Below are 13,209 nucleotides of genomic sequence, written 5' to 3' on the forward strand. Positions count from 1 at the left end.
GTCTAGCACGCCAGACAACGCGCATCGCATTTGTGACCTACTTTGGGTTCGGAGTGTGTTTTTTTATGAGGCTGGGAGATGCAGATGCTCGCAGTGCAAACATAAGGAAAAAAAAACACATTAAAAGCATACAGCAACAACAACAACAACAACACACACACACAGATGTTTCACCCATTCATTCACACCTCTGTTTATTCACTCTGCATACCTTGTGTCACTGAGGAGGCTGGTTGGCATAGAGACAGATGCCTGAAAGAGACTGCAGCTCTCTCCAGTCTGGGTTTTTGGGTAAAAAGGAAATGCTTAAGTATCATCACGCATGAGTGGCATTTCCATCGCCGAAAGCTGATTTAATTCAGGCCTCTAAGCTTTTTAAACAGGGTTCCCAATTAATTTTTAAATTACCGCGCTGACTTGTTGACTAGCTTCTGACACTTGAGAAATTATGTTAATTTCCACACTCTTATTCGGAGTCGGCTCGCGGCTCCCTCGCCGTGCTTTCTGAATCCAGCTCAGGATGTTGAATCGATGAAATGGGTTTGTGTCGGGCCTCGTGGCGGGTGCAGCCAAACACGCCACGACTGTAATTTGTAACAGCAAATCACACAGACGCACACATTCACAAACACACTCAGCTTGGTGCTTCAAGAGCGCTCGGTTGAATAAGCGCAAACCAGTCAGGGAGCATTACTTAACCTGTAGCTTCAGGCTACGTCCATGCTAACATGTATACGCTTTATTTATTTATTATAATATATAACAAAGCAGATATAAGGACAAGTATATAAGTTCTTCTGCTGTCTGTACACATTTTAAAATGAAAGCTATATCAGTCCAGACGAGTGTTTCAGCTCTGTATCAGAAATAATCTAACACACCTGGAAACACAGGTCACATGACCGTTCTCGCACACTGAGCATGTGCGTGCTGGTGTAAACAGGAAGTAGCCTGTCTCCTCTGCAGGAACTACACAACAGCTGCTCGCAAAGACAATTAGTTCTCTGTGTTACGAGGCTGAAATTAGTCACATGATCAGAGTGTGACCAGTCAGGGAAGGATACGCTGTGACTGAACCAATCAGGAAGTGAATGTGGTTTTCTGTGTCATCGACAATAAAACATTTTCACCCGACTGCTTTCTGAATGTTTCGAGTCACTGTCACAGATGAAGGAAACAGAACCATAAACATTAATTCCTTGTTTTTCCTCCCACCTCCACCTGAGTCCACTGAGTCACCCCTGACCATGACACACTACACTAAGACTGAACCTCTAACGTGGCTGTAAAGGCTCGTTCAGGTCACAGAGAAACACATTAGATGGATTAAACTGGTCGATAGAAGTCTTATTATGTGTAATAGAAGAATTTCAATCAGCAGGGAAGCTGAGCGTTAATGTTTTTTGGATCCAGTGTAGTTTGATTAGAGCTGCTGCATTTTAAAACACCGGCCTCCGGCTCCTTTGTCCTGCTGTGTTTTGTCCTATTTTTCTGTCTGTATCTGCTGAGTCACATGAATCGACACCAGTAGAACACCGACTCTATGTTCATAACTGACAAATTCATCATGAGACCTCAAGCTTTCTTTTCTTTCTCCTTCCCACAGAGTTGACTGAGGATAAACCCCCGCTTCCCCCTCCCCCCCTGACCTGACGCCAGCTCCACCAGCTCCGCCTCCCCCCGCCATCCGCCCTCACCCCCCACCCCCCACCCCGGTCTCTGTCACAGCTCCAGGGTTTTCCTCGCCGGGTTCTCTGTGGTGTTCTGGGAAAAGCTCCATACCTCGCCTCGGGGCCTCGGACCTTCATGCGTCTCCCAGCGGCAGAGTCCACCCACCACACCTCCACCCACCACACCACCACCACCTCCTCCACCTCCACCACCATGAGCTGTGAGCGGGAGTTTGGAGACGGGGCCATGGGAGTCACGCTCACACTGCGCCTCCTCATGCACGGAAAGGTGAGGGATATTTACATACTTCCAAAGTTTCTTCAAACTTTATTAGTCGTCCAAAATAACGACTAATAGGCTTCGTAGCTACTCGTATGTTACTGGCTTTAACTTTAGCTAACTATCTGGGAGGGAGCTGGAGGCACACGATCTATGTAGCTAGCTAACTGCATGTTAATTTTTTACCTTTTTTTTTGGTGTAGAAAAGGTGGTGTTTAGACAGCCCTTTGTTATCAGTCTTTTGTTGGAAAAAAAGCTGAATTTTGAAAAACTTTTTATTCGCACACATGCTCCTAAATACATTTTACAGTTCGCACACACCGATTTTTAGTCGCAAATGCAAGTGAAACACTCGAACCCTGTAATAAAGTACTAATTAATGCCGATGGTAATCCCAGATTTTCACTTCCACATCTGTTTATATTTTAAAATAAATCACTAGGGATGTAACAATATCAAAATCTCACGATACGATATTTATTGCTATTATTTTTTTTTAAAGGAAAATGAAGATTTGAGAAAAAAAAATAAATTTATTGAACAATGAACAAGGCATTAATTTAAATTTTAAAAACAGTTTGTGCGAGCTAAGCTAACAGCTACACACTGCTAGCGAACAATGCTGTTGTTATGGTTCCAAAATACCAATGACTAAATTTTAGTTAATTTCAGTAATTTTGTAAAATACCAAGTTACTTTTAAAAGTACCGTTACCAGAGATGTTCGGGCCGGTGTTTTGGCATTTTGAGATTATCAGCATTGACTGATGTCTGCGCTTGTGAAGGTGAAAAATAAAAAATCTCTGAAGTGCACTAAAATATATATTTTACCAGGTGAATAAACGACTAGAAATAATGTGACAAAGAGGAAAAAAACAGCAAAACACAAAGAGTGTTCACGTTTAAAAGAGAAAGAATAAAGAGTTGTTCCTTTTCAGGCAGAACCAAATGAATTTATTTCTTGGTTTATTTGTTGTGGACAAATACAGACTGAAACAGCTGTTTGAGGCAGCTATTGTGTGGTGTTGATAGCAGATGATAATTTACAACATCTGTCTCCAGAGAAGCTTTTGTGAAAATGAAAACAGATTAAAACAGCAAGGTGAAGAGATGGTAAACAGAGTACAAGAAGAGACAGTAAGATAAACATTTAGTGGTGACACATTTGCAGAAAATTAGACATGACAACAGGTTTGTTTGTCGCTGAATAAAACAGGATTTTCTGCAGAAAGATCTGATTTTAAGGCATAAAACACGACGTGACGTGAAGAGAAAATCCTGCTTTAGCTTCAGTAAAGATACAAAGACAGAGAAGAGTTTCTGATTGTCTGGATCTTTATGTTCTCAGACGATCAACAGTTTACTAACAGCAACATTTCCTGTTTGTTTCCTCTCCTCAGGAAGTCGGAAGCATCATCGGCAAGGTGAGTTTACAATTTATATGCTCATAACTTTTCCCTCTGCCCTGTATTCGCAGAGTGAAGTGAATTCACTGCTTGGAAGAGACAAAAGTCTGAATGTCAGGCAATTAAAATGACCATCGTACCAGAAAGGATTTCTCTGGGAATAGAATATTATAAAGAAATAGTTAATTGGACTTTCTGAGCAGCATTAGAAAACATTTACATACACAGTCATCTCACAGGGAAAATCCTCCATCTATAAATTACAGATTTCCAACTCTGGTTTTCTGAAAATTGGCGTGCCGCTCAAGATAACGTCCGACATAATCCCACCACAGAGATATAAAGTTGCCATGAAATATGCATTAATAGTGTGTAAAAATTTCCCGTCAGGACCGTGTCAGTTCAATCTCCTGCTCACTGAGAAGAGCTCTGCTCTCCAGGGACACCAGTCAATTTAACCGAGGACGTGTTAAATAAAAACCCCTTTTTTTCCAAATATATCACAGCCACAGTGAAGTGTGATAATGACGGTCGCCCCTCGCAGCGCTGATTTCCGTTAGCATATATTTAGATTCCCTCCCCTCCTCCTCCTCTCCTCTTCACTTACAGTGTGTGGTCTGTTAGCTTGCAGAGTCTGACATAAAGATGGCGTGGAAATTACATCAGTGTCTTCCAGCCTCGCTCGGTCGTGTCAGTCTGCGGCGGCTGCTCTCCTGGGTTTCTCTCCTGGCATCAAACGTGCTCAGGTGACAGGCACGGGTGTCCAGATCAGATTATACTCTGTTTTTAATGTTTGTTTATTTTTTATTTTAATTTTCCTGAGCATGTTTTCTTTTTGTTTCGTGGAGTTCAGACTCTCAGCTCAGTTCAGCTGCTGAGAAACTCCACAGCGGTGAAGCAGCTCGGGGGCATCCCGGCGGCTGTTGATTAGCAGGCACTCATTCGTTTTCCTCACCTGGATGGTTCCTGCAGTTCCTCCTGTTACAGCTCTCTTCTCTTACTGTAACAGGAACATCACTCCCTGGTGACAGTTCATAAATATTTGGGAAATGGTTTTTAAAATTTATTTTAGGACTCATTAAATGCTAAATAAGTTTAAAAGAACTGACAGACTGAAGGAGATTCCTCTGGACAACAAGCTCAACACCTCCAGGAATCTCTCACAAAATAAGCAGACATGGGTTTCCTTTTCAAACAGTGGGTTTTATTTTACCCAAAACGTGCACCGAGAGCAGGACGTTAACTCATCAAACTGACCTATGAGGCAGTATATAGTGACTGATCATTGGAAACGAAAGAGAAATCTAAAACCCAACACAAAGAACAGGCAAAGACACAACACACCAAGTGTGTGTGCTTCATTTCTTAAAAACATGTCGCCGGTCACAACACAACAAATCTTTACAATCAGCTGAAAAGGTTTCATCCCAGCGACCACACAGAGCTAACCGCTAACAGGGCTAACAGCTAACAGCTAACAGGGCTGAACCAAAACCTCCAAAAATCCTGTCGTCTTTTGCGTGGATATAACAAACACAGTTTCTTTCGATGGCTCTGAGCTCAGCAGAGAAAGATTCAGGTTCAGGAAACTTTTCACAAACTGCTGACTGTCTAATCTGCTCCTCTACATAGAAGGTCCTATCAGAGAAATCTGTGTTCGTGGACGTCACAGGTTTTTGTTTTATTGACATTTTTGATCAGTTACAAGTTTATTTTTAATGTTTAGTTAAGGTAGATAAAACATGTTTGCAGAGTGAGTTGTTATTCTGTTTTTTTGTCTCAAAGTTATATCGTGATAAATATCAAGATCGATCAATATGGTGAAAAAATGTTGAAATTTAAGGATTATTCCTTATTATTTTGGCATCAACCCAGTTATAAACAGGGAATAAAACGGTATAGCCTACAAAATATCCAACATTCACACTGCAGGAGTCACTTTAAAAGGCAGTTTTAGCAGGTAGATAATGTTCAAATGAAAACCTGCCTGATTCCCCATGAGGAAAACATCCAGCTCGTCTTTAATTAAAGCTGTTTCACATTGTTGACTAGTTAAATATTTTAAATCTGGTTCACAAACTTTCCAGTCAGTTTTGTCTCTTGCATGCAGCTCCATCTGCATTCCTTATCTCGGTGACTTTTCATAAATAAAGTTGATATTCTCCATGATAAAACATTCACCTTGTGTTTTTCTGTCTCCACAGAAAGGAGAAACAGTGAAGAGAATACGAGAGGAGGTAAGACTCACCGCCCACCCCCTCCATCCCGCTCACTCTTTCATCTCTGCCATCCTCTCCTGTCTCCTATTAATCCACGATAACCCTTCAAATGCAGCTCACATGCATCCTGCTAATTACAGCACAATATTGAAGCTGTTAGAAACAGGAAGCACAGATGATGTTTAATCTACGTACACAAATCAGCTGTATCCAACCTGATTATAGCATCTTTTTCTTCTGTAATGACACTGTGGATAAAAGGGTGTTTATATCAGAATCTGTACCAGGAACGGGAAAACGTGTCAGACGAGTAGAAACTTCCCATCATGCCCACGCTATTTTTAGAAAGCGAGTTTAATATCTGAAGGTGTATTTTGTATTTTTGGCCTCGTGCTGAGATGTTAGCCGTGTTGACGTGTACATATTTAGCTTTCTTTGCTGTCAGGAGCGTTTAAAGTGGTGTTAGGACTCAGAGCTGTAGGTGTGGAGCTTCTCTGTGGAATATATCTGTCCTCTTTACCGTCCCAGGTTTTAAATGACAACAGCGCTCCTGTCACAAGAAGTAGGAAATTACCTGGGTGGCCTTCATGAGTTATATTTATACTGTATCTCTTCAGAAGTCTGATCATTTCCCTGTTGATGCTGCTCTGCAGCACACAGCTGTGCTAATGTTAGCTTCGCATTGTTCAAACAGCAGACTGATGAGACTTAAATGCTGCATTCGCTTGTAAAGTCTGACGTCCCGCCCGACAAAAATACTGTTTCCAGGACCAAGCGATAAACTATCCAATCTATGAGAAAAGCAAAGGTTGACGCCAGCGGTTGCTAACCTTAGCTAGCTTCCCTAGCTAACGTAGCTAACATTAGCAACCGCTGATAAAAGCACTGCTACTGCTGCTTTCCTTGTGACAAGAAAGAGTAGAAGGAATTTTTCATTTTTTTTAAAGAATGAAAAAAGTTTGATGCCAGTTGGTGCTAATGTTAGCCAGCTAACCAAGCTAATGTTAGCACCTGCTGATAAAAGCTCTGGGTTTTAGAGGGTGTTTCTTGCTACGAGTCACATCTTCATTTTTCAGTTGTCAGTCCTTTTCGGTGCTGTCCAGCTAAGGTCAATACAGCTGTCTTTAGCTAGCTGTCTTCATCCAGCTAAGGTGAAAACAGACGGCCATATTTGGCTGTTTTTGCTATTTTTGGGCAGCACAGAAAAAAACTGACAACTAAAACATGAAAATAATTCAGTCGGTGTTCATCCATCTGACATTATACTGGTGCCTCAAGGTCTTTACACACCGAGGAGTGTGATGAATGAACAACATGAAAATGTAAAACACTCAGAAAAATCAACCTCCTTCAGATATTAGTTTGTTTTTTCACCATTTAACATCCTCATGTGAAATATTGTGTGAAAACTGAACTAAAACGTCTCTCAGGTGCTAAAATCTGACTGAAACTAATAAAATAAATGAAAACTGATAAAATTAATTCTCTACCACCTCCTTCATGCGATTCACCTGGGTAATACCTCCTCACCTCTCCTGTCGAGATGCTACATCTGCAGTCAGGCCGTCTGCTGCAGCCGTGTGAATACTTAAACATGTGGATCTATAGCTTCAAATGTTCTGCATTCATCTCAGCGACTCCAGAACACGGGCTCATCAGTGGCTGGTTAATGTATGCAACACCTGATGTGAATAATAGGGAGCGAAGTCGTGGGGGATTCCCAGAGGAGGGTTCACGTAGATAATCCTCGTCCAAACAGACGGACAAAGACGGGAAGTAAGATGGAGAACTGTATATAAAAGAAAGGAGAGTCAGATATATGAGGAAAGATTAAATTCTTTAACTCAAAATAGGTCACAGATTTCCTTCCAGGGTGCTCAACAAGAAAACAATACGCTACTGTGTTTTAATGAGCCTAAATTTACTCAATTTAGTTCCCTGCTCGCCGGGAAAAATGTTAAATAATAACCCACAAACAGGTTCAGGAGGGAGAAATTATTTCAGAGATGTGTGTCCTCAGAGAAATGGTTTGACTGCACATGAATCAACGCTGCAGAGAGAGAGAGAGAGAGAAAAGAAGGAGGGAGAGGAAGGAGTTTTCATGTTTCCATTTATCTGTCAAGGGAATTTTAAGTTAACTTAGTGAAATGTCACAAAAAATAAAATGTGAATTTAGCCGAGTTTAGACGAAGCAGTCGGTCTCATGAAGGAAAGTAAAGCTTCCAGCAGGAGAGGTGATGGAAATGAACATGAATACGATGATACTTTGGAAATATTGTTTATTTAAAGGTTTCGAGTTCTTTAACATCGATCGTGTTTGTTCACTGTTATAAAACAGAGGGTTTGATGAGACAGACTGCTGCAGGTGAATCATCAAGGAAACGACCTCATTAATGATAATTTTATATTCATACAAATAGAAAAGCTGTAAAACCGTCAGTGTTCATGGTTCAGGAGCTGAATTCTCCTCAGAGGTCTCCTCCTCTCCAAAACAAAGCAAAGGAAAAAATCGATGTTTCTCCATGGACACAGGACGAGGAGATTTTAGCAGTTTCTCACAGAGCTGCCCCTTAGATGTCGACTACTTGAAGCATCAGTCGTCGTTATTTTGAAGCTTTTAATTTGAAACGACGCTCAGAGGAAGTGGAGACGGCGGTAATACCTGATTTAACTCGCTAACATTAAGTTAGATCTACACTAACAATTGATCCTCACTCTACTGGGACAAATCCCTAATCCTGTAAATTTGTTATCAGTCCTGTCTGACTCTAAATCAGTGTGAACGCGAAACAAACCAGAACTAACAGGTATCAACGCTGCATCTTATTTTCCTTATTATCCAAATAATGAGTTAATTAATCGGATTAATTTGCCGGTGTCAGCCGCTGGAGAAGCTGCAGTTTAACAAGTCTTTCAGGAAGAAAAATCAACCTGGAGTGAAGCTGCACTCAGACGTATTCTGTGGAGAGATTTATGGAGAAGGAGACGGATGAAGAGGAAAAGGAAACACATTGTTTTTGTGTCTGACAGTGAAACTCACTGAGCAGCAAACATGAATATTTAAATGGATATTTGCTTCTCAAGGACACTGGATATACAGTTACACTGGATTTATACGTCTGCGTCTTCCTCTCATTACTCGTCTTTATTCCCTCCATCCCGCTGCCTCACTGCCTCGCTTATTGTGTATGCACAGACGCACAAACAACACACACACACACACACACACACACATGCCGTCATTCACTTCCTTTAATGAACTGCAGTGTGAATGAAATCCGGTGTTTCAAGGCTGCATCTTCACACAATGGGCCTTGGTTTTTGAGGAGGCTTGTGGCACAGAATCACACACACACACACACACACACACACACACACACACACGGCGAGGACACAGCCCCTTTTCATCAAGTCAATAAAAACACTGATGTCAGGTTGTAGCTCCTCATAATAGCTGCACACACACACCTCAACATGCCTCAGTAACACACATTGTCTCACACACACACACACACACACACACACACACACACACACACAATCCCTGGCAGCATGACTCCCTAATAAAGCAGAACAGAGCAGAGTAATCCAGTTGAACGACATGGCCGTCCGTCCTCCCTCCAGCTCCAAATGAAGAGTAATGAAGACAGCCGCCCCGCGCTGCAACAGCAAGACAACGTACTGCCACGTCTCACTCATTTAGGGTGGGGGGGGGGTGGGGGGGTGTAAAAGGACCAGGACCACCCAGTTTCTCAGATGGGGAGTGAGTGAGGAGGTTTTTGTGATTTAAAGTCTCGTTTTAGTGAATTAATCAGAAATTAAAGTAAAAATAAGATTACTTATAGAACAGTTCTGTTTCTATCTGTGGACGTGTTGCTGCGCTGTTTGTAGAGCGTTGTTATCAACTGGTGTTCAAGTCCTTTTCACACTGAGGGCGTTTACTACACAGAACAATTACACCATAGAAGAGTTGCACCAGAGTCGACCAAGACCCTCGTTTTCAAGCAGGCTCGGTCTGATTGAACAGGTTAGGTGTGACAGGACCTTTAGGTTTAATCTGGATATGAAGAATCCAAAAAAAGTCATAAAAGCTCAGCTAAAATTTAGGCATTAGCTTGTACGAGCGCTGCTGTTAGCCTCGGAGCTAGCTCTGAGCAGAGTCACAGAAAGAAGACAAACCTGAATTTAAAACCTCGTCTCCTCTGTAAAGAAGCTGAACGAGAAGATGGAGGGAGGAGAAGGAGATGGAGGAGAGGATGACTGATAGGGCGGGGGTTAAGTAGGAGGATCAGAAGAAGGACAGAGGGATATGAGGAGTGATGGATGGAGTGACTGGGAGAGAGGAGGGAGGGCGTATCGATGAATTAATGATAATGAGGCTGATAAGATAAAAGGGTGAAAGGAAGGGAGGGAGAGATGAATGAATGGAGAGAGTGGTGAGGAGATAATGAGGGAGGAAAAGAGGGAGAGAGGGATGGACGGCAGGATGGTGGAAGGGCATATTTAAAGTTAGGATGGAAACAAACAGAGGGGCAGAGGGAGGCGCCGGCTAATGTGTTTTTATTGAGATAATAAATGGTGAAAGAGCTCGAGAAAATTATTCCATCACTGCTTTATTACCAATCGCACACACGCACACACACACACACACACACACAGGCATATTTGTTCCATTTTCATAACAATGAGAGGAGGCTGCACACAAATTACACAAAAGCAGCAGCAAACACCCACCAGGTGAGACAGACACAAAACATACTGTAATACTTTGGTGTATTTATCTGTAGTCGGTGGTTTAAACTGCTGACTTAGGAGTCATTAAAAACCAGCGTTCATCTCTGAGATCCAGGAAACCGACGCCAATATCAAGAGTTAGAGTTTGTTACAGCCACAGCACTTCCTGCTCCAGGAGAGGGGAATCATGGGTAATATCCACCGTTAAGTTCTCAGTTATCTATCAGCTTTGACTCACTCGGTTGTTTATGTCTGTCTCAGCGTTTTGGTTTGTTTTCTGTTCGTGCTTTTAGTCTGAATGCTAACACGATGTTTAGCAGGTGTAGTGTTCACCCTGTTCACCACCTTCGTTAACGTGTTAGCATGCTAACATTTGCTAATTAGCAGTGGGAGCGTCATTAGTTCCTCAGGGGTTTGGTCGTAAACCAAAGCCTTAATGAAAAGATAATCATCCTACAGTTCATCCTGAAGGGAGCAAACCATCCAACATCAGCTGGATTCATCCTCTGGGGATCATGAACTCTTCTACAAACGTTTGTGCTGCTCCATCCAATAGTTGTTGAGATATTTTAGTCAACAGATCAACACTGCGGGCTTTAGAGCCACACGGCTGAGAATAAAGGTCAAAAGCTGCTGTTTTGGAAATCAATCACTCAATCAATCTGTCGATCAATCTGTCTGTCTTTCTGCCTGTGGTTAGGGATAGAGAGATCAGCTCTAAGTGAAACAGAGAAAGCTGATTGCCAATCACAGGTGTTGATTTATCCTGCGAGAACATGGTGAATTCTACTTTTTTTAAAAGTTGATTTGATTCGTGTGACATCTCCGGGAACAGAGAGCAACAACCCGATATAATGTATGAATATGTAAATATGGATGAAACGACAGCTAATTGATCAGTTTGAAAAGTTCTGCTGTTGATGGACGAGGAATCAGAGAATTGTATGATATTATATATAATGAGGAGAGTTTAGTTCCACACTGACGGCAGCAGACAGCGACTGTAAATTAAATCAATGTCAGATTAATTCATGTTTTATTTTCAGCTCTGATTAAAGTAAAAAAACGTGAAAAGTGGTGAAACATCCAATCAGATGTTCGAATGAAAATAATAAACGAGCCTGCTCTTAATTACACTTTATTATACAGCTTCATCTAATGTATTATTATGATCATTATTATTATTATGAGACAGGCAGCGTGGGCTCAGGATCTGAGCCGACCTCAGACTCTGCAGCTCAGAGACGTTTTAAGGCAAAAGAAACAGAATAAAATAGTTTTTACTCTGAAGTTTGTGACAGTAGAGATGAAGGATCCTCTGTCCAACACTGACGGTTTATTCTTGGTTTAAAATCCATCAGCTCAGAGCTAAATGAAATGACCAGTTGGAAGCTTAGTGGTGGAGACGTTGACGTCATGTGACCGTGGTGTAGTTGGTTTATAGCCTAACATTAGCTTCTTATTTCAAACATCAGAACAGTGGTGTTCATCTGTGAAGATGATCTGATCAACTAAACCTGAAGGATCAGAAACTTTAGCTGCTCACTGTTTATTTTCTGGAATGAATAAATAGACTGTGGTTAAATAAGAAGGTTGGAGACTTTTCTGATTGTTCATGTTTTTTTTAGCTCGGAGAGAAAAATGGTTTCTGTTGATTTCAGTTCAGTTTGTTTGATATAAAGTCCAGTTGGAGAATTATCAGCGTTTTAATTGTATCTCAGGACAAACTGAAGCAGAAACATATGAACAGGCTTTCTGCACAGTCTTAATTTAAAAAGTCTTAACGTTTAGGTCTTAAATCTAAACTTGGATTTAACGCTACTTGTTTTGGACGTGTTTTCTCTTTTCTGTCTTTTCTACTTTTCACCAGCGTGGACGTGAAATCGGTTTAAATTTTATTCTTAATGTCTGAATTTTAACTTTATTGAAACCTGCAGAAAATAAGGAGAAAATGAACCTACAGTTCTGTCTGTTTATCTACACCTCCACCACCTCCTCCTCCGTCCATCTGTCCGTCTCGTACGGTTATTACTGCACCTTCTCTTTATCTTCACCTTCTCCTCAAATGTTTGCACCACCTTGTCTCTCTCCTCTCCTCCTGATCCTTTCCCTCCACTTTCCTCTCCTCCTCCTCCTCCTCCTCCTTGAATCATCTTCATCTCTCTCTCCCTAATCTCCCCAATATTCTCATCACCTTTTCATTTCCTCCTCTGCTCTCCTTCCTTCCTCCCCCCTCGTCTCCCCCCTTTTCTGATTTACTACATTGCTCTTCTCATCTGCCTTGCCTCCCTCCCCTCTCCTCTCCTCCTCCTCTCCTCCCTCCCTCTTCCAGCCTCCGTGTAATCCCTCTCTCCTCCTGCATCACAGGTGAATCTCCTTTAGGGAGCGGTGTGGCGAAAATGGTTCTCCTCCTCTTCTCTCGTCTCGGCCCACATATCCCTCCCCCCCACTAATGTGTTTTCTCTCTCCTCTGTTCCTCCCCCTCCTCCTCCCTCCCTCCCTCCATTAACCTCCATATTCCCTCCCCTCCTCCCTCCCCCTCCGGACATGACTCACCTCCACTCTGCTCCCCACTTACCTCCCGATGTTTCCCCTCCATCCTTCGCATCATCCCCTCCTTCCTGTACTCCCCCCCCAAAATAATCTCCCCACAACCCCTCCCTCCCCTCTCCTCCCCCCTCCTCCCCTGCCCTCCCTCATCCCTCCATCTCTGTCCGGACCCACAGAGCAGCGCGAGGATCAACATCTCAGAGGGCTCCTGCCCGGAGAGGATCATCACCATCACGGGGCCGACGGACTGTGTGTTCAGAGCCTTCACCATGATCACGTTCAAACTGGAGGAGGTACACACACACACACACACACACACACACACACACACACACAGCTGCTCTGAGTGAA

At 42.4% G+C, this 13,209-nt stretch overlaps 1 protein-coding gene across 1 annotated transcript in view; it reads left to right on the plus strand.

Moving 5' to 3' along the window:
• Positions 1 to 1,697: 1,697 nt before the first annotated feature.
• LOC108882080 (poly(rC)-binding protein 2-like) overlaps positions 1,698 to 13,209 on the plus strand; it is a gene marked incomplete at its 3' end in the record, with an annotated part of 34,728 nt that continues 23,216 nt past the window's right edge. The window contains 4 exon segments of the mRNA XM_018674351.2: positions 1,698 to 1,959; positions 3,350 to 3,373; positions 5,560 to 5,592; positions 13,035 to 13,151. Of these exon segments, the coding sequence (XP_018529867.1) occupies positions 1,807 to 1,959; positions 3,350 to 3,373; positions 5,560 to 5,592; positions 13,035 to 13,151 (327 nt within the window).

This window comes from Lates calcarifer, unplaced genomic scaffold (genome assembly GCF_001640805.2).
Source record: "Lates calcarifer isolate ASB-BC8 unplaced genomic scaffold, TLL_Latcal_v3 scaffold_53_112, whole genome shotgun sequence".
In the NCBI taxonomy this organism is placed as follows: Eukaryota; Metazoa; Chordata; class Actinopteri; family Centropomidae; genus Lates; species Lates calcarifer.